The 20,993-nt window shown below is 46.0% G+C and overlaps 1 protein-coding gene across 2 annotated transcripts; it reads left to right on the top strand.

The window, feature by feature from the left end:
- Window positions 1–7,471: 7,471 nt before the first annotated feature.
- On the top strand, window positions 7,472–18,489 carry Dact1 (dishevelled binding antagonist of beta catenin 1). 2 transcript variants are annotated; one of them, XM_057783431.1, is made up of 4 exons: window positions 7,472–7,875; window positions 10,221–10,353; window positions 11,106–11,261; window positions 15,573–18,489. In XM_057783431.1, exons 1-4 carry the CDS (start codon window positions 7,552–7,554, stop codon window positions 17,297–17,299), a joined length of 2,340 nt encoding a protein of 779 aa, XP_057639414.1. In that variant the 5' UTR covers window positions 7,472–7,551; the 3' UTR covers window positions 17,300–18,489. The 2 variants fall into 2 exon arrangements, with proteins under 2 accessions (XP_057639414.1, XP_057639413.1); XM_057783430.1 differs by having other exon boundaries at window positions 15,462–18,489.
- Window positions 18,490–20,993: the final 2,504 nt, after the last annotated feature.

Below are 20,993 nucleotides of genomic sequence, written 5' to 3'. Positions count from 1 at the left end.
TCCCTGCTATGTTACCCATAAGTCCTCTTTTACAGGTGAGGAAAGGATCCTGAGAAGGGTCAAATGGTTAGTGAGCATCATGGGATGGTCAAGTGGGATGTGGCTGGAATTCAAGTCCATTCACCTGAATTCCAGAGCCATTTCACCATCCATGAGTGCCGTGGCAGAATCTGGGTCTTACAAGAACACCTTCTACTTAAGGCCAAGAGTGACTCAACCAACTTCCTCCATGAGGTCTGGAAGGAGAAGAGTTTGGTACTTAAAAAATAATGGCAGTGACTCTCTGTCACTAGGCAATCAATACTCTTCCCCTGACTTGCGTCTGCCTGGACCAAACTGAACAGCAGTGAATTGTCCCATCTGTTGTCAAGACCGGCCTCATGGACTTCAAAGAATCCTAGCCAAGGAAGGCTTGCTCCAGGGATGGGGGTTGGTGGGGAGATGGAGGCCTAAGTTTAGGCATCCTATGGGCCCTGGTGCTGCTAGTGACTGTCCTGTCGGCTGACTTCACTTTGAATCTAAGGCTTTTCACAACCCCCATCCTTCCTGTCAGCCCCAACACGCTCAAGGCCCAGGTCCTGTTTGAAGTGGGTCTTTTCCTCTTCACAGTTGCTGCTCAGAGGTGCTAGGGTTTAGGAAGCAGCTCTCCATGGGGCAGAGCCCGCCTAAGCCTCAGCCAGCAGTGTGAGGTTTTAGCCTCCCTCAGGTGATAATGGTATTCTGGGCTTTTCTACTGGGATCTCCAGGCCCCCAAAGGGTCTTAATTAAAGTAGATGTGTCAGCCTTGGAGGCAAACACAGTCCAAGAACTCTACGTGGAAGCTTCTTTTGAGTTCTGGTACCTTTCTGCCTAGCGTCCAATTGTATCTTCATTCCAGAGTTTCTGCTTCGGTGGTTAAAGACTAGAGCCCCCCAGCAGCACAGTATCTCTCTGACCACTTCTCCAGGCTAGTATAGAAAGGAGTGGAGCTAGCCCATTGCATCACAAGTGATGTGTTTTGTTTTGTTTTTCCTGGTATGGTTCCAAGGAAAAGGCAATGCATAAATGATTAAGATAACTAATTTTTGGTTTATTTACACAATGGATGGTATTTAGATGAGAATATTAAAACTGTTTCCTTATAGAGCAAGTGTCCTCCTTTATAAATTTCAAATATGGGTTTAAAGAGGGAATATTTGGGGCCCAGGACAGGTGACCCACTGAGTAAACACCTGCTCTGCAATCATGAGGACCTGAGTTCGAGTCCCCAACACCCACACCCAAGACCATGACTGTTTGTAATCCCAGCCTTGATAGGGCAGAGACAGGTAGATCCCTCAAGCCAGCCAAAATTATAGCTAATGATCTACCCACTGCAAGAGACCTGGTCTCAAGATGGCAAGGCGGTGAGCAACAAAGGAAGCCGCCTGTAAATCCTCCGGCCCCCACATCTGTGCATGGGTACCCGAACATACATGTGTATGCAGTATATGCAGGGAAATATCTTTAAAATGAAAAAATAAAAAGCAAATATAATCTTCCAAGGCTTCAGTATTAATGTCAGAGCCCTTCCCTGACAAACTCAAGAGGCATTGGGCCCAACCCCCAGTACGGAAAAACAAAATTCCCCTTTCTTAGAAAAAAAAAATTGAGCATTATAAAAGCCAGGAATACTTTTTGTGGGCAGAGGAAGTGGCTCAGTGGTGAAAATACTTGGCAAGGTCCTGGGTTTGATCCCCAGCACTGGAGGGGGAAAGGAAAGAAGCAGTGATATATGTTTGTGATTTCATTTGAATATAATGTTTTAAATATATAATTTGAGTTATATCTGCTTTAATAATTAAAAAATTAATTGGTACACAATGATTGTTTATAGGATACAGTATGACATTCCAGTACATGTATATAATATGTAATGATCAGATCATGGTGACTGTCATATACATCACCTCCAATGTTTATCACTTGGCTGTGCTGGGAACACTGAATTTTTTAAAGATTTATTTCATTTTTAAATACTACATGTGTGTGTATGTGAGTGCTTGTGCCTACAGACGTCAGAAAAGAGCGCTGTATCTCCTAGATCAGAGTTCTAGGTGGGTGTGAGCTGCCTGATGTGGTGCTAAAATCCAAACTCAGGTCCTCTGGAAGAGCAGCCTTCTCCCTTACCTGCTGAGCCATCGCTCCAGCCACCTGTGCTGAGAACAGTTGGAAATCCCCTCTACAGCTCTTCAATTTCTGCTTCGTGATTCGCTGTTTTTAAACTTCCATGTATAAGTGTGAACATTTGTCTCCCTGTCCTGACTCAGTTAATATACCTCCATGCTTCCACACATGATAAGGATTTCATTCTTTTTCACTTTTGTGTCCAGCTAACGTCCCATTGTGAGCGGATACCACACTTGCTCTCCCCAGTTGTCTGTTCAAAGCCAAGGTTGGCGCTGTATCTTGTCTCTTGTCGGCAGTTCTGCAATAAAGACGAGGCAGGAAGTGTCTCCTTGGCATGACACCCTTACTTCTTTTCCTTGGGGTTGATATGCAGGAGCGGGATGACTTCCATTTATAGCTTTTGTTTGAGAGTTTCCCGGCTGTTTTCCAGAGCTGCTCTACTAATTTAATATTCTTATCAACAGTGTTTCAGATTTCCTCTTAAATAGTACCTGCACAATCACTTACTCACCATTTAATCAGTGCCACTTCACTTTGCAGACTCAGAGCTCATGAAGCTGGAGCTGTGTCTTGCTTGCTCACCATTGTATTCTTGATGCTTGGTGTGTACTATGTACTCTATGATATCCACTGGGAAAGCAAATGCTTATTTAAAGAGGTAGGACTAGAGAAATGGCTCAACCATCAAAGACACAGTTGTCCTTCCAATAGACCCAGGTTCAAGCCCCAGCACCCACAGGGCAGCTCACAACCAACTTTAACTCCAGTCCCAGAGGATCCCATGCCCTCTTTTGGCCTCTGTAGACACTGCATGCATATGGGGCACAGACACACATGCGGGCAAAGCTACCCCCCCACAATGGAATCAGCTAAATCACACACACACACACACACACACACACACACACACACACGCCACCAAAACCATCTAATGATGATGGTCCATGTTTGTTTTTATTCTAGAGAGAGCTTGTTTATGAAATTTTGATGTTTTGCCTGCATGTATATCTGTGAGGGTGTGGGGTTCCCTGGAACTTAGCCACTAAAGTTTGCCACTTAAAGAATCCCCTGTGATTCCTTACAAAGGAATAGTCTGTGGATCTTAAAATCAGACACCCCAAAACTTACCAGTTTTGTGAGATTGATAATTTTAAATCATTGAGGGACATTTTCGACAGAACAAAGTGAGGACAGAAATGAACGCAACCGTTTAAGGAAGTTACCCGGATTTGCCTGAGCATGAGACGCTTCCTTGCTTCCCAGTGGTAGTGCCAAGTTCTGGAGTATTTGCACACTTGGTCCACTGCATCTGCTGTCTATTAGGGTGACTGATAGAAATGATAATTGGGACCCTGAGATCCAGGGTGGATGGCACATCAGGGCTTAGCATCGTGGGGCAGGTGAGTTTTGGACATACGGGTTTCTTCAGAGGTCACAGTGCTCTGGTACAGGGAAGCTTGAGTCTTCAAAAGAGCCACCTTGAGCCTCTTCAACAGACGCCTGGCAGTATGAACCTCTTTAGCACTAAGCATGCAGCTAAAAGCCAACCTTTTCTTCCAGGGGTGAGCTGTATTTGGTCATGTAGTCCAGAGGATGGAAGAGGCTGTTCCACAGTCTTTCAGACAACACGAGCATTGTCAGGAGGTTGCTGTCTGCCCCATCCTTCCCTATTCCTCTCTGCCCTCAAGAGATTTTTTTAAATGCATTCAGGGCCATGATGTTGCTCAGTTTTGCTACCAACTTTCCTTCTGGACGATCTTTTATTTCAATGTCGGCTTTCTTTCCTCTATGGGCTCACTGACGTCTCTGACGGTGGGGTTCAGCTCTAATTAGTCCGTATATGAAGTTTAATTCACTGTGACTCTTTTGGCACTAGACTCAAATGGGCTTTGATGTCTGGCTGGAGCTTTGATCCCAGACCCTCAAATGGTGGTCATCACCCAATCTCAAAGGATTGTTCTTTACTTTCCCCCTCCCATCTGGAGGCAGCGCTCCTCAATTACATCATTTGTCTCTGTTTGGCCGTAAAAGCTGCAAGGCATCATTTGTTGCTGTGCTCTATAGCAAATCATGCAGCTAATGCTCCTACGCTGCGTGCAATAGAATATTCACTGCAGGATGAAGAAGTTGCGGAGTGATGCTTAGACTTTGATGGGGTGCTCTTAGGAACTGTTCTGTCCAAGGCTCTAGCTTCAGACTATGATGTAAGAACTCTTTCCAGCCCTTGCTTAGAAAATGTCTTCAAGCATAAACTACACAGTTGCAGTGTGTCCAGCCAACAGGCTTTCTTGCTTTCCTGCTGGTACCTTTAGCTCACTCTCTAGATCCTTAAGGCAGAAGTTCATTCTGTCTTTAATGTCACACTCTCTGGGGAACTATAGCAGTGTTTCTGAAAAGAATAAGCCTCAGGGAGAAGAAAAGATCGAGCTAGGGCTAAACATCACTTGAAAGAGAGAAATAAATAGCGCTGGTGGAGAAAGAAGCACCAGTGACCGCTTAAAAGAGAGGCAGGAAAAATCCAAACCACAGTGGAATGGGAGACCTTGTTCATCATGAAAGGGGGTTGTTGGGTGATTACTGCCTCCCTCCACCCCCACCTCACAAACAAAACACAGAATCCAAGAATAAAGAAAACCCAGCAAACTAAACTAGAGAGGAAAATATTTGGCTGTTAGGTTCAGAAGAGAACAGGGGCATCCAGGCCAGTCACACTTAATCTGATGACATTGGGAATTTTCCTGGAAAAACAATTACCACATTGAGTTCCTTGCTTCTAACTTCATTTGACAGCCCTAGTTTGTTTTAATTGGCATCTGGATGAACAGCATTGTTTATTAATGTATAATGGATACTTTGGAAAGCACAACCCTGAGTTTTCCTATCCATGACCACTTTATTGGCTGAATCCTCGGCACACATTAGTTTTAATATTTCAGCTCATCGGGAACACCTTTTCACGGAGATGGACAAGCTGCTATGACAAATGGCTTGCTTTGGACTAACAAGCCGGCCTAAAGAGGCATTTGGTGGGGAGCAGGGGTGTGTGTGCGCTGGGGGGGAAGTAGGAAGGTGAAGAAGTTTGGAGACAGGGTGACTTGTCTGTCAGTTGTAACAAGATTTATTAGCAGTGTGTAAAAACACGTTTCAGCCTTTTCCCCCTTGGACTATATAAATATAGTTGTCAATGTGTGACATAACACAGGCCACAGTGCTAGGGTCCGCCCAGCCAGAAGGAACCTAATTCAGACTAGAAAGCAAGAGGTCTGTTTATAAATGAGGGAAACAATGGACTTGTGAGAGTGGCATTTGGCAAGTAAGCCAAAACACCACTCTTGAAGTGTCTTCCTGAAACCAGGGAGCAAAACTAGCTCTTGTCTTACCGCGCTGTGCTTGGCACACAATAGGCATAAAGCGCGTGTGACCTGTAGACTTTGTATGTGTGGGAACACCTGAATATGGTTCCATTTTTGAATATCATGCTAATTATGAACCAAGACTGTGGTCCCTTTCATGTCTGTGGGAGGTATGGTCAGGGATAAGGAGTGTGAGTGGGTGGCAAGGGAGTTCTGGCTTCTGTTTGTGTCTTTTTCCATAAAGGTCAACTTAATTCTGTTTGTTGGAGAGATTAAGTAGGTCCTATTAAGTTTAAAAGTATGCTAATAGAAAAACAATTTACAGGTAGCCTGCATCCTCCGGGGCCTCTCCTCCAGCACGAGCCTCGTACTGAGTGAGAATGCCGATGCCATGAAGGTATTAAAGCAGTCCCTGCCTTCAGAGGGCTTTTATGATGTGGCTGGAGAGAAGACACACAGTGAACACCTAAATACACAGACTGTGTGTGCCCAGAACCAGAACCAGATAAGAGCGTGTCCGAAGGACCAAACACTCATGCTGTTAACCAGTTCGGAGCTGGGAAATGAATCAATTGATCTTGGAAGATTAGACCACATTGGGGGTGGGGAGAGAATTCCTTGCTGGAGTAAGCAGCTGGACAAAGGTGTAAAATTCTGAAATCATGACTTGAAATGTGTTCTTTCATATAACACTTTGTCTTAACTTCATCAAATTGTGACTTGCTAAATACAATTTTGGAGGTGCTTGGCTGCATTGCTTTTTTAAAAGAGCCACGTGGTATAGCTCTATAAGCCAGCTAGTGGCATTTCCAGATACCCAGTGTGGCGTCCCAAGGACACAGGTCAAATCCCAAATGTTACTTCAGGGAAAAATTTTCTAAGTCTCCCTGGAGGGAAAAAACAAAACAAAACAAAAAAACCCGAGAGTGATAACTCTCTCTCCCTCTCTTTCTTACTTTTCTTTCTTTCTTTCTTCTTTGTTTTTCGAGAGAGGGTTTCTCTGTGTAGCCCTGCCTGTCCTTGAACGCCCTCTGTAGATCTGCCTGCCTCTGCCTCCCGAGTACTGGGATCAAAGGTGTGCGCCACCACTGCCCAGATGAGAGCATTAACTCTTAAGATTTACATGCTGGTCTACCACGTATGTTAGCTCCATTTTACTATTGGGTAAATGGAGGCACAAAGAGAGGCCACTTATCTTCCTATTGGTGGATGAAAGAGGATTCAGATGCAGACAGTCTGATTTATGAGTCAGGACTCTAGTAAACAGAGTCTAAGGAACAATAAAAGCCCAGACCCTACGCGCTCACTTGTCACTCCTCATAAAGTCCGGGCTTTTATAAGAACTGATGGGGGCTGTTGCCCTTACAGCGGTATCCTTCTGCCTGATTTTCAATGCCTTCTACAGCAAAGCTTCCCTTGAAAAAGCCAAAAAGAGTTTAAGAACAATGTCCTTGCCTTGTTTTTTTTTTTTTTTCTCTTCAATTACAAATAGAGTTTAAAACAAAGACACCCTCCAAACCCAAATCCACACAAATGGTGTTCGAGTACCCAGCCGACATTAGCTTGGGATGGCAAAACCCACATCCAAGGGAACGGACTCGGAGAGTGGTCACGTGAAGAAGGGGTTAAGTTGCAAAAAGTTGTCCCGGGAGCCCGAAGCCACGGCGCCCGCGGACCGGCCCGCGAGGTTGGCTGTAACAAGATGCCCGTCCCGCGCCCGCCACGGTCTCCGGAGATGGAGCCGAGCCAATCGGCGCCTCGGGGACCGCGGTGCCGTCGGACCGAAAAGGGGGCGCGGAGCCGGGGCGGAGCCGGGGCGGGGCGCAGGCGACCGCGGCGCCTGTCAGGAGCTGAGCGCCGCAAGCCGGCGGCGGGCGGGGTGGCGGGTGGCGGGTGGCGGGGCCGGGCGTGACGTAGCGTGGCCGGGGCGTTATCAGCTGCGGGGCGGCAGACTGGAGCTGCGCGGGACGCGAGTGCTGGCGGCATGAGCGCTCGCCTGCGGTCCTAGCGCGAGCTGCTGCGCCCGGGCTGACCGGGCTTCGCCGGGGTCATGAAGCCCGACGCTGCGCGCGAGCCGGAGCCGCTGATCCCCGGCCGGGGCGCCGAGCCCGAGGCGCGCTGGCGCGAGAGGGGCGAGGCGGACATGGAGCGACAGCGCACCCGCGAGCGCCAGGAGGCCACGCTGGCGGGGCTGGCGGAGCTGGGGTACCTGCGGCAACGCCAGGAGCTGCTGGTGCGCGGCGCGCTGCGCTGCTCCGGGACCTCGGCGACTGTCGCGCCGCGCTCCGGGGAGCTGCGAGGGGAAGCGGCGCAGCGCAGCCGTCTGGAGGAGAAGTTCCTGGAGGAGAACATCTTGCTGCTGCGGAGGCAGTTGGTAGGTGGTGGCCGGTGGCGGGACCGAAGGGTGGGCTGGTAGCCTCTGGTCGCGGGATCCCTGGCCGTGGCGCTACCCCTGCCACGATTTTCCCTGACTCTGGTGTCGTGGATGCCCTGGGCGTGTGACTTCCACGCGTTGCTGTAGGTTGCCTGCTTTGTGTCACCTGAGGAGCTGACGACCAGGCGCGGATGGCGGGGAGGGGTGGCGGCTCTTCCTTCCCTCCAGCGTTTGGAATTCTTGGAGTCCCTTGGTTCCAGCCTGAAAGTTAGGCTACTTGCATGCCCCCTTCCTCAGAGGTTTGCGACCCCCACTTAAACTGCCATTTCACCTTGTGGTCTCCCTAGTTACTCCCCCTCCCATGGGGGGTGGACAAAAGCGAGGAGGGAGTTTGTGTCTCGGCTAACTATCCAACATTGAGTTTTACGGTTACAGCGAAGCTCCTGCTGGGAGCCGTGCCCCTTCCGGTGCTCTCTCCCCTGCAAGTCTCTTTCTCCTGGTGCCTAGTTTTAAATAGAAGTCCTTTGTATAAGGCAGCTAAAACTAGATGCAAATACTGGCAATTTGGCCGGAGAGCTCGCCCCCTCCTCTCGTATTTTATCCGGCCCGCCAGCTGTGCTTGGTGGTGGAGGTGGGAGAGGAGAGAACCTGCTCGCTGGGAGCATTTATCTTATTGGATTTCTGTCACCGTCTCAGTCATTCTGTGCAGTCTTCATTAACAAGGAAGGAAAAGAACTTTGGACCTTCATGTGTTGAGAACAGCTTTTGATGCCGCCTCAAAATAATGGCGGCAGCTTTGTTTCAGTGACCTCAAAATGTAGTTTTGGAAACAGCAAAAAGATTCTTAACCCGCCCCTTTATATTAGACTACTAATGCTAGATAATGGTCCTCTGAAAGTGATGCTGGGGGTTGTCACGTGTTTTCTTGTATTGCCGGTTTTTAGATTGTGTATTTATTGAGCATCAAAGCGTTTTTGCTTAATTCATCTTTTAGCTGATGAAATTCAAATGTTAGCACGCAAGCATATGGCTTATGTCTCCCAGCTTTTAAAGTCATAGGACACGAGGAAGGACTGGCTATTTCTGTGTATCTATTTTGCAAGGATGTGTGCTGTGGTTTGTGCAATAGCTCTCTGTTTTGGCATTTTTACTGTTTCTTTGGTGATAGAACAGAATTGTATGTACGTGAATTGGAGCCAGTTCTTTCTGGTTGTGGCTGGTCGTTTACATTTCAGCGTTGTCTTGTACAATAGTGCCTTTTTGTCTTCACGGATCTCAAGATTGTGCGTGACGCATTCCTATTGTCCGCTTCAGGGGAGCAAGGCAGTGTGTCAGAAGAATTCCACTGCAGTCAGGGTTTACGGGGCTGTTTTCATTTGTAGACTTGGCATTCTTGATTTGAACCAGATGCCTTTTGCGTTCTTCTGCTTCTGTAGCAATAGGAAGCACTAGATGGCAGTGTGAGTTAGCACAACCAATCTGTCACCTTTGGAAACCCAAGCTGAGTTCAAATCTTGATGGGCTTTCCCTGGAGGGTTTTGGATTCTGCTAGCTCACATTATACTTGGCGCTGGCTATTAGTATTAATTTCTCGCTTTCAAAGGCCCTAAAACTGATTAAGCCCCACTAAGCAACTAATAGAAAACAAAATTCTGTAGGCCATGACATTTGGCCAGAAAACCTCACCTAAGAAAGATTATAGTGTACTGTAGGAAATCTCTTACTCTGACTTCAAGAGCCTTCTGTGAAGGATTTTCTTTAAACTGGCTGTACTCCAGATGATTCAAAGCCTGTACAAATTCCTTGCCCTTCCCTATTAAAAATCCACAGTTTGTATAGATTAGCAAAAGCCAAGAGCAAGTCTTGTCCTTTCCTCCAGTGCTGGGCATTGAGCACAGAGGCTAGTGCACACCAGTCAAGCTCTCTGCCACTGAGCTACAGCTCAGCTGTATAGAGTTTTTAAATTTTATTATTGTGTGTTTGGTGTGTGCCAACGAGTGCAGCTGTGCGCTGCATCATTCCTGTGGAGGTGAAAGGACCATTTTTCAGGAGTTGGTTCTCTCCTTCCAATGTGGGCTCAGGGCACTGAATTCATATCATTATGCTTAAGCAGCAAGCATTATTTTTCACTGAGTCAAGTGCTGGCCCTATCTTAATGAACAAACTCTGCATCACCAAAGGTTTAAAGATCGGGCATGCCTTGCATTCTCGAAGTTTTGGTTCCAGATTATCCAGTAGCGTTTGCTCTCGAAGAGCTCAGTGACTGTCTAGATGAGTGGCTTCTGTAGACTTTCTGGCTTTGTCATCCAGTGTGCCCATTCTCTTTCCCTGCTTCTCCCCATCAGAACTGCTTGAGGAGAAGAGATGCTGGTCTGCTGAATCAGCTGCAGGAACTTGACAAACAGATAAGTGACCTGAGACTGGATGTTGAAAAGACATCCGAAGAGCAGCTGGAGACGGACAGCCGGCCTAGCTCAGGTGAGCCAGCAGGCGCCTCAGGCAAGTGGCAATGGAGTTTGTTTCCAGTGTGAGAACTTTTGAAGAGCAGCCTGCCATACAGTTGCTCGAGAGGGAAATAAATTCAGTCTGCAGTATTTTTAATAACAAGATTGAGCTGCCCAGTGTCCCCTGAGTCCAAAACCCACAAAGTTCTATTCAGATTTCTGGAGAAGCAAACAGATCTTTGGAACCTGAGAAAGTCAGATCTGGGCTAGAAGATGAGCCACACTTCAACTTCCTGAGATCACTGCAGCAATTTCATCTTCTTTTAAGCCATTTGGCTCATAAGTTTCTTTTTCTCTTAAAGTTACTTATGTATTTCCTTCAGGTTTTTAGTAGCCCAGACTGACCACTCTTGTCTTCCTGTTTCAGCCTCTTGAGTGCTGTGATTATAGGCATGAGCCACCACATCCAGAGAACTTAGTTATTCCTTTTGAAACACTCCTGATGGAGGTGAGGTTCTGTCAGATTTACACACCTTTAAAAGTGGAAGATGAAGGGAACTTTGAACTATACCCAGAGTTATATAATTTTTGCCTTTTCTAAGGAATATTTGAAATAAAACCATATAACCAGGACCCCAAAATCTACAATGTATGTGAAACTCCCCAACAATCTAGAACAGAAGCCAGCTTTTCTTTTCCTCGATGCTTTACCCTTTTGTCATTTTAGACATAAATATGTGTTATTGCTTAATATTATCTTAATTCCAACCGTCTTTTTACTTGTAGGGTTTTATGAGCTGAGTGATGGGGCTTCGGGATCCCTTTCCAATTCCTCTAACTCCGTGTTCAGTGAGTGTTTGTCCAGTTGCCATTCCAGCACCTGCTTTTGCAGCCCCTTGGAGGCAGCTTTGACTATCTCAGATGGTTGCCCCAAATCTGCAGGTAAGGATTTTTAGCATTGACAGAAATTTTAATTGGGAGAGGTTAGGGGGTCTTTAAAATTATGTGACTTCAGCGGCTTCCTTAATAGGAAGACAGTTTGGTCAGTGTGCTACATGTACTCAGTGCCACAGTTCCACACAGAGCCTCTACCCTGGTCTAGATGAACATCTAGACTAACCAACTCTTTGGGTGCCATTTGACTATATATTATGGAATTAGAAAGACACTTCGTCTTTAGAGGAATTGCCCCTATATTAGAGATATATACTCTGTTTCTTTGCTGTTTAACCCCTCCGTCTGTCCGTCCCTCCCTCCTTCTGTCCTCTCATTCCTCTCATGCTGGTGATAGAATCCAGGTTCTTGCATATACTAAAGACATACTATACAATCTACAGACCCATTTTACATTCCTTTTTGTGTTTCTGGGGTACCCCTTGGCACACTACCCTTGGGCTACATCTCTGGTCCTTTATTTTCTTTTGAAAACTGTCCTGGAACTCTTTTATTCTTTAAACTACACATTAAGTTACATATGCCCATCAGTCTAACCAGGGGCTGTTGATACTGGGAACAGTGACCCTTCCATTTTTCTCAGAATACCCCACATGGTGAAATTCCCCACCATCTGTATATTATAATCCACCTCAGGCTTTAGAGATAATCATGGTATTATTAGTGATGGAAGAATTTGTGATGCTCTACATACATTTATCTTCTTTGGATCTTCCTAACACTTTTCAGGGTGTAGTTGTTAACCTTTGGGTGTAGTTATGTATTAAGAAAATGAGGGCTGGAGAGATGGCTCAGCAGTAAAGAGCACTTACTGCTCTTGCAGAGGACCTGGGTTCAGGTTCCAGCACGACCATCTGTAACTCTTGTTCCAAGGGATCTGATCCTCTTCTGACCCTTTGCAGGCTCCTCTACACATGTGGTATATATACTCAGGCATATACACATAAAACTAAATATTATTTATTTTTGTTATGTATACAATATTCTGTCTGTGTGTATGCCTGAAGGCCAGAAGAGGGCACCAGACCTCATTGCAGATGGTTGTGAGCCACCATGTGGTTGCTGGGAATTGAACTCAGGACCTTTGGAAGAGCAGGCAATGCTCTTAACCGTTGAGCCATCTCTCCAGCCCCAAAACTAAATATTAAAAAAGAAAATGAGGCCAAGTGAAGTCATTTAAATGATTTGAGGCTATATATAGTTGGACACGGCAGGATTCAAACTCAGGTCTAATTTATGCTGTCCCACCACTCCAAGAGAATTCAGAAATGGTTACATTCAACCATCTCATCTGATTAAAAAAATAAAATAAAATTGTGGCTTATCAGCCAGCTATTGCCAGAAGTTTCTGCTTGCTGAGTGAGAGTTGTCCCTGAGCTGGAACTCCCCTCCTTCCTGCCATGTTTTGGTGTAGAAGAGCAGAGAAAATCCGAGGATTGGAGCTGCTGGAGGAGCAGGGATTGCCACTGCCCTCTGTGATTTTCATCTGAGTACAAGGCTGGATTTTTGAGTCCAGGCAAAACAAACGTCACACTGAGCACCTGAGGCTGCTAATTGGTCAAGCCTTTGCATTTGTACAGTGTGTTATCAGCAGCAATCAACCACTCAGGATGAGTACAGAACTGTTATCTAGTATCTGGGCCTCAAGTTCATTGCTAATTGCTCCCCATCACTCTACAGATCTGGTTTCAGACGGAAACTTTATAAACCCATTAAAAGGCACTTGGGGCAGGTTTTCCTTGAAGACAGACTCCTAGCTCTTCCAAAGGGCACAACACTACATAATTGAGACAGTAGGGCTGGGCCTTGGGGACCGTGTTGTTCCACTCTAAGTCTAGAGAAGGCAAACGGAGACTCAGACAAAAAAAGTGGGTTTAAGGCGCCAGGGGGAGAGATGATGGGAAACAATGTCAGCTAAAGAGGTCTCATTTTAGTTTTTTCGTGTCCTTTCTTTTCTTCAGAGGTCTTTGTCCTTCCTTCTTTCTTAACTCCGGGCTCCCCTGCCCCTGTCCCTCTTCCTGCTGGGATTATAGGTGCTCATCACCATGCTGAGCTTCCCTACTGTTAACAGGCTTTTATTAGTGGTTGAGACATGGCATTTCCATAAAAACAAACAAATAAAAAAAAGACAAAAAACAAACAAACATACAAAAAACTCCTTACAGATTTTATCATCCTTGAGTCTAGATTATTTTTTTGTTTTTTCTCCCAAGACTGCTAAAATTGAAGGTCATAAAACTTTCCCCTAAACAGTTATCACAGAATTTTATACATAGCAAGTTCTCATTATTTAAACAAATAGATACAACAGAGAAAAACTTCTAATTTCCCTAACTGAAGGTCATAAAAAGATTTTGTTATATTTTCCAAGCTAGAAACCAACATTTAACTAAGGGCTTTGTTTCATTGTATTTTGACATGTACATTTTTGAGATTGATGGAATTTCTCCTTAAAAAAAAGAATTTTATGTGTTATGAATGTGCTTGCATGTATGTTTGTGCACCACATGTATAGGTTCAGAGGCCAGAAGAGGGAGGGCATCAGATCCTCTAGAGCTGCCAGAGGGCAGCTAGGAGTCACGTAGATGCTGAGAACTGAATCCAGATTCTCTCAAAGAGCAGCAAATGCTCTTAAATGCTGAATCTTGTCTCTAGCCCCAAGGAATTTACAAAACTGCTCAGTCTTTTAAAATCTTACCAAATATTCCTTATCCTATTAAAAGTATTGTTCTTAGTGTCACTCCTGAAGACACAGTGGGTGTTAAGTTTTACTAGGGGGTTACTGTGGTAAGCTCTGGGCACTGGAGAGCAGTTTTACTAGGGTTACTGTGGTAAGCTCTGGGCACTGGAGAGCAGTTTTACTAGGGTTACTGTGGTAAGCTCTGGGCACTGGAGAGCAGTTTTACTAGGGTTACTGTGGTAAGCTCTGGGCACTGGAGAGCAGTTTTACTAGGGTTACTGTGGTAAGCTCTGGGCACTGGAGAGCAGTTTTACTAGGGTTACTGTGGTATGACCTGGGCACTGGAGAGCAGTTTTACTAGGGTTACTGTGGTAAGCTCTGGGCACTGGAGAGCAGTTTTACTAGGGTTACTGTGGTAAGCTCTGGGCACTGGAGAGCAGTTTTACTAGGGTTACTGTGGTAAGCTCTGGGCACTGGAGAGCAGTTTTACTAGGGTTACTGTGGTAAGCTCTGGGCACTGGAGAGCAGTTTTACTAGGGTTACTGTGGTAAGCTCTGGGCACTGGAGAGCAGTTTTACTAGGGTTACTGTGGTAAGCTCTGGGCACTGGAGAGCAGTTTTACTAGGGTTACTGTGGTAAGCTCTGGGCACTGGAGAGCAGTTTTACTAGGGTTACTGTGGTAAGCTCTGGGCACTGGAGAGCAGTTTTACTAGGGTTACTGTGGTAAGCTCTGGGCACTGGAGAGCAGGCTTCGGGTCAGTGTATTGTGCTCTTGCGCCTCAGGTGTTCACAAGTGCTTGTAATTCCAGCCTCAGAGTCTGATGGGCATCCTGTCATCTCTGTGGGCACCTGCACATACACTAACACATGTGCGCATGCACACACACACACAACACACACACTTAAAAATAAAAATAGTCCTTAAAAATATTTGAGGGTGCTGGAGAGATGGCTCAGTGGTTAAGAGCACTGACTGCTCTCCCCGAGGAGCCGGGTTCAATTCCCAACATCCACATGACAGCTCATATATATAGTACAGTTACTGGAAACAGAAGAGAGCGAACACCGCTTTTCCCTCACCGCACTGGAAGGGTACTGTTAGGATTTTGGTGTGCTTCACTTCAGAGTTTCTTTACATATCTTAAAAACTACACTGGTTTATGTCTTTACTGTTGCTAAGGTTCATGAAGTATTTCATTATACAGTGGTTTCAAGGCATTATCCGTGGCTTATATTTTTTGTTAAAGACATGATACATATTTTTGTCAAAGTTCTTGGATATTTTTTGCCTTCATTCAGTAACCCATGTCCGTCATGTAAACCTGTAGAAGAGCTAGTGTGGAGTATTTCCCAGTCCTTTGATACTCTCTCTCCAGCTCTAAGTTTCTCTAGTGACATTCGGCCAGAGTCAGGCTGGCGCAGGCGGTTCATTTCTTCAGTGGCATTCGGCCAGAGTCAGGCTGGCGCAGGCGGTTCATTTCTTCCGTGTACCTTTACATGTTTTTCAGATCTCATAGGATGGTTGGAATGTAAAGGCGGCCACTGTGAAGACCAGGCCTCCGGGGCAATTTGCAGTTCCCCCTCCACAACACAATTTAATTCCCTTGATGTCATTGCAGATGTGAATCCTAAATACCAGTGTGATCTGGTGTCTAAAAACGGGAATGATGTATATCGATATCCCAGTCCGCTTCATGCTGTGGCTGTGCAGAGCCCAATGTTTCTCCTTTGTCTGACGGGCAGCTCTCTGCGGGAAGAGGAGGGGCTGGGGAGCCACGCCAATGACATTTGCCTCGGATCTGAACTGAACGCTCCCAAAGCTGATAACTCCTTGCCATCTCCAAGCAGTTTGTGGTCGACTCCTCATCCTTCTGCATCCAGTAAAAAAATGGATGGCTACATTCTGAGCCTGGTCCAGAAAAAAACACACCCCGTAAGGACCAATAAACCTAGAACGAGTGTGAACGCTGACCCAACCAAGGGGCTTTTGAGGAATGGAAGTGTGTGTGTCAGGGTCCCTGGTGTCGTCGTCCCACAAGGCAGTGGTGTGAACCTTAAGAATACGAAACAATCGTGTTCGCCCTCTGGGGGAATAGCCTCTTTGGAAACCGGGCCATTCTCCCCACCTAAGCAGAGGTCAAAAGACTCAAAGGCGGAGCCGTTGGAAAGCAAGAGGTTGGCTCTGCCGGAGGGCTGCTCGGCCAGCGCGGCCATGGAACCCCCAAGCAAGCATCTGCCCAAAACCTCCAAGGCAGCCTCTCAAGAGCTCGCAAGGTGTCCGGCGGGGCTGGGGGAGTCCCCGAAGGAAAGCGGCCAGGTCTCAGCTGTCTCTCCTAAAGCCAGTCCCGACAGAGGCCCCGTCGCCCCGGTAGAGAACAAAGCTCCGCAGCCCCAGAAGAAGATGCCGCAGAAGGGCGGCCTCCAGGCTCTGCCCGCGGTGGACCGGCCGCCCTTGGACTTCAAAAGCGAGGGCTCGTCTCAGAGCCTCGAAGAGGGGCCTCTGGTGAAGGCTCAGTTCATCCCAGGGCAGCAGGCGGGCGCCAGGCCTCACCGTGCACACAGGAACCCGGGCGTCGCGAGGAGCGCCACCCTGAAGGCCCGCGGCCCTGCGGTCCCGGAGCACGGTCTGCCCACCGTTCGGGAGAAAACGCGGGCGGCGGGCAAGAAGTGCCGCTTCCCCGACGACTCGGATACAAACAGGAAACTCAGGAAGGCCTCCTCCAAGGGCCGGCGCAGCGGGCCGCCCGATGCGGGCCTTCCCGGCAGAGCCCTGGGCGCTGGCGGCCATCGGGCGGGCGGCAGGGCGCACGCGCACGGACGGGAGCCGGTGGTGGCCAAACCGAAGCACAAGCGAACCGACTACCGCCGGTGGAAGTCGTCGGCCGAGGTCTCCTACGAGGAGGCCCTGCGGCGGGCGCGGCGGGCCCGCAGGGAGCACGGGGGCGCCTACCCGGTGGCCGTGGCGCTGCCCTACCCCAGCCCCTACGCCTACGTGGCCAGCGACTCCGAGTACTCGGCCGAGTGCGAGTCGCTCTTCCACTCGACCGTGGTGGACACCAGCGAGGACGAGCAGAGCAACTACACCACCAACTGCTTCGGCGACAGCGAGTCCAGCGTGAGCGAGGGCGAGTTCGTGGGCGAGAGCACCACCACCAGCGACTCCGAGGAGAGCGGGGGTTTAATCTGGTCCCAGTTCGTCCAGACTCTCCCACTTCAAACGGTCACCGCCCCGGACCTTCACACCTGTCCCACGAAAACCTTTGTCAAGATCAAGGCGTCGCACAACCTCAAGAAGAAGATCCTCCGCTTCCGGTCGGGCTCTTTGAAACTAATGACGACCGTTTGAGTGGTTGATGTAGCCAGTGTTCCTCCTTCTGATCCCCAGGTCTCTGGGAAAAAAAAAAAGTGGTGTCTTAATATTTGTGTCGTACTGAAATGGGATACTTACCTTTTGTTAGGATAAGCCCAAGATAAAATTATGTATGGACGCTAGTGCCTTTGATGGAAGGTGAAGGATGTATTGCTAGTTAGAAGTAAATATTAAGGTCTTAATGGTGGTGATAGTGAATGAATTTTGATTATCAACTTTTTTTATTTTTTGGTTTATATTGTCCGAGCGTCTGCAAAATACAGGTTTTTTGATGTTCAGGTTTTATTTGGATGAGACCTTTAGCTTCCAAGGTCCGTGGATGGAATTTTTTAAGACATGAACTTGCTTCTTGATTCTTTAGGGCTGTGTTCCTGGAAGGGCTTTCCAGTTGATGGGCATTTCGTTGAATTGTATCGAGTATGTAGAAAAAAAATGGTCATTGCTTTCGGTAAATTTTTTAATACAGCCAACTCTTCTCAGTGGTCTCCGCATCCCATTTTCTTCTCAGAAGTACGTATTTTATTGAATTTAGAACTTGTAGACCAGACTGTGGATCTGGAGTGGCAATCAGGGTAAAGAGACCAACAGTACCTTAAGAAGATTCACAAAACACCTTTGCCGTATGTAGTGCCCCAGCCTTTGTTACAGTAACCCTCTCTTGGGCCATGTATCCAGCAGTTTTTGATGCCTTTCTCTCCGCTCCTGGCTTGTAGCCAATACAACCGTTTGTCCCTTAGAGGGCTTGCCTTGGTGATAAAATGTTGATCCTTTGGTGCAAAGACATTCACCCTTAATGGGCATGACTCTAAGCCCATAATTGCTCGCCGAGCATGGTGCCACCTAAACTCTGGCCTAAATATTAGTGCATTCCAGTCCCCATTGGGCCACTGACTTATTTGGAAGGGCTTTAACTTTTTTAGAAAGCTTTTGGTAAACAGTATTGTGTAAAATAGCCTTTTTAAAGTACCAATATATGCATGTTTTGTGCATGAGTAGTAGTTGTTTGGATTCCTGTTTTGATATTCTTGTTGTTGAATTACTGTATGATATAAACAGTATGTGCTTTTATATATATCATTGTGTAAATTTAATATAACACATTATATGCTGTACTAAATGATTTGTTTTATTGCTGTTAACTTTGTTATTTGTTATAAAAACCAGATGTTTACACCTATAAATCTTGTGCTGGCTGTTGCTGTTGTTGTTGAGTTTTATATTAGCCTTGTTCCAGTAGTACAGCATTATTTGCCATAATTGAGATAGGTTTTTACTGTGCTTAGGATAGTGAATAGGCAGATTTTGAGAAGCAAACCACTTTAAAAATGTTTTTATTAGGTTTATGTTATTTTATTTTATGTGAGTATTTTGCCTGCATGTATGGATGTGGACTGGGTGTAGCTGGTGCCTGTGGGAGTCAGAAGAGGGCACTAGATCTCATGGACTGGAGTTATAGATGGTTGTAGTAAACTATCCTGTAGGTGCTAGGAATTGAACCTGGGTCTTTTGCAAGAGCAACAAGTACTTGTAAGCAGTGAGCATCTCTCTAGCCACCCTCCCCCAATAATTCCTGTAGATAAAGTTTAGGTAGTTTAAAAGTTAAGGTAGATCTTGTTATCTGTCTTTTCTCCTCCCCCATTCTTGTTTTTTTCCTGAGACAGGGTCTCACTGTAGCCCCGTTGGGCTTGAGTTCTCGCAGTCCTGCTTCCTAAGTCACTTGAGTGAATGCTGGAATTACGGATGTGCACAGATGACTTAGGGAAAGTTTCGGGAAGAATCCACCCACAAGTTTTTAAACGTGGAAAGTTGAAAGGACAATACAGTGAACAGAAGTGAAGTCAGCACCCAACTTCAAAAGCTAGAGTATTTGTGCCATGTTTGCTTTACCTCTGTGTGTGATGCCAGATTGCCGCTTTTGTAGGTCAAAGCCATATGGCAATCCTGCCATCTCCGTCCCACACACTGCTGCTTTATTTATTAGACAGGGCCTCACTATGTAGCTCTGGCTGGTCAGAAGCTCCCTATGTGGAATAGACTGGCCTTTTAACTCACAGAAATCCACCTGCCTCTGCCTCCAGAGTTCTGGGATCAAAGGCATGCACCACCATTTCCAGCCTGCTATATTGTTTTAAAGTATGTGTTAGGAGTGGTCTTTTGCCTCTAAAAAATCAAGGATGCATTTCCTAAGAGTAAGAAGAAATTCTGGTAATACTTGATAATACTTGAAATAACAGGAACTCACCAAATATTTATATTGATGTGCTGTGCTATTTTTAAACTTATAATTTTTTTTTTTTTTTTTGTATTTTGAGAGATGTGCTAATCTCTAGGCTGGCTTCAACCAATATAACCCAGAATGGCTTTGAACTCAGTCCTGTTTCTGCCTCATCACTTCCGGGATTACAGATGTGCACCATGACACCTGTCCTGTCTGAAGAACTTCTGAATAGGAGATTCCTATCCTCTTTCATTTGCATCCAGGAGTCTACTGGTGTTGCAATTGGTTATAGGTTTCTAGTCTTCTTAATTTTGAATAATATACCTGTATTTTTAAAAAATGGCATTAGCTTTTTAAAGTTGGCATAATTGCTTTAAAGAAAGACTCCACTCTCAAGATTTGGTCGTTTTCTTCTACTATATTGTGACACCTAACCCCTGTGGTTCCTGTAAGCAAACCGAGGCTTACATTGAGCTTAAGTACTATTGGCAGGATTTCACTAGGGGTGCTGTGTACTTGTATCGGCTCACATCAAAGAGACATCAGTTCTCAGCTTTATTACTGAACAGAATAATGAACCTTAGGTTAAGTTGGTGCCCATGGACATCTCTGTTATAAACTTATGTTTACTGCAAATTGTTAGTGGTTGTGGGAGATTCCTTAGGGCTATGTGGATTCATTGTCCCTCAAATGCCACTTTGGGGCCTTAGTGTTCCTTTGCCTTGACACAAAATGCTTCTCCTCTGTTCTTTACTGACATTTAAGAGAAGAGCTTTTCTCACACTTCTGCCTTTCTCTTTCAACATCACAGTGATTAGTTTGTGTGTGGAGGGGTGGGTGGGTCACGTATACCAGGGTTCATGTTTGAAGGTCGGAGGACAACTTGGAGAAGCTGATTCTCTCCGTCCACCAAGGGGATCACAGGGATCACACTTTAGGTCATCAGGTTTGGCTGCAAGCCTATTTGCCCACAAAGCCAATTAATGGTCCCAAAATTCATTTTGCAATTGCTAGATTTCAGATGCTAATTTTAATGCAAAACAACAAAACCCCCTGAACTATTGATTTAAAAGTAATATCTAAAAAATGTTTTTTTCCTTCACTAAATCTCCCTCCCTCTAAGCAAATTCTTCACTTTTATAATATAGCAATTTTTTCTTCTGGGGATTATGTAAAATTCACATCTTAACAAGAGTCTTTTCTCCACAAGATCATTTTAAAAACAAATAAGTAACAATCTTTTAGGTTAGCATACAAAGTAGTAGGTTTTATCATGGCATTTTCATAGATTAGTAAGCAAGACATCTTTTTTTTTAAAAAAAAAGGCATTTTTAGATAATTCTTCAAAATGTCTGGAGTTGTTAGTTTTTTTCTATTAAATATGTTCTTATATGCAGCTTATCAATCTGCTTTGACTAGCATTTCTTTGATTACCTGACTACCCCTGAGCCG

This window comes from Chionomys nivalis, chromosome 10, assembly GCF_950005125.1.
Source record: "Chionomys nivalis chromosome 10, mChiNiv1.1, whole genome shotgun sequence".
Taxonomy (NCBI): Eukaryota; Metazoa; Chordata; class Mammalia; order Rodentia; family Cricetidae; genus Chionomys; species Chionomys nivalis.
This window is presented reverse-complemented; position numbering and strand designations above follow the sequence as displayed.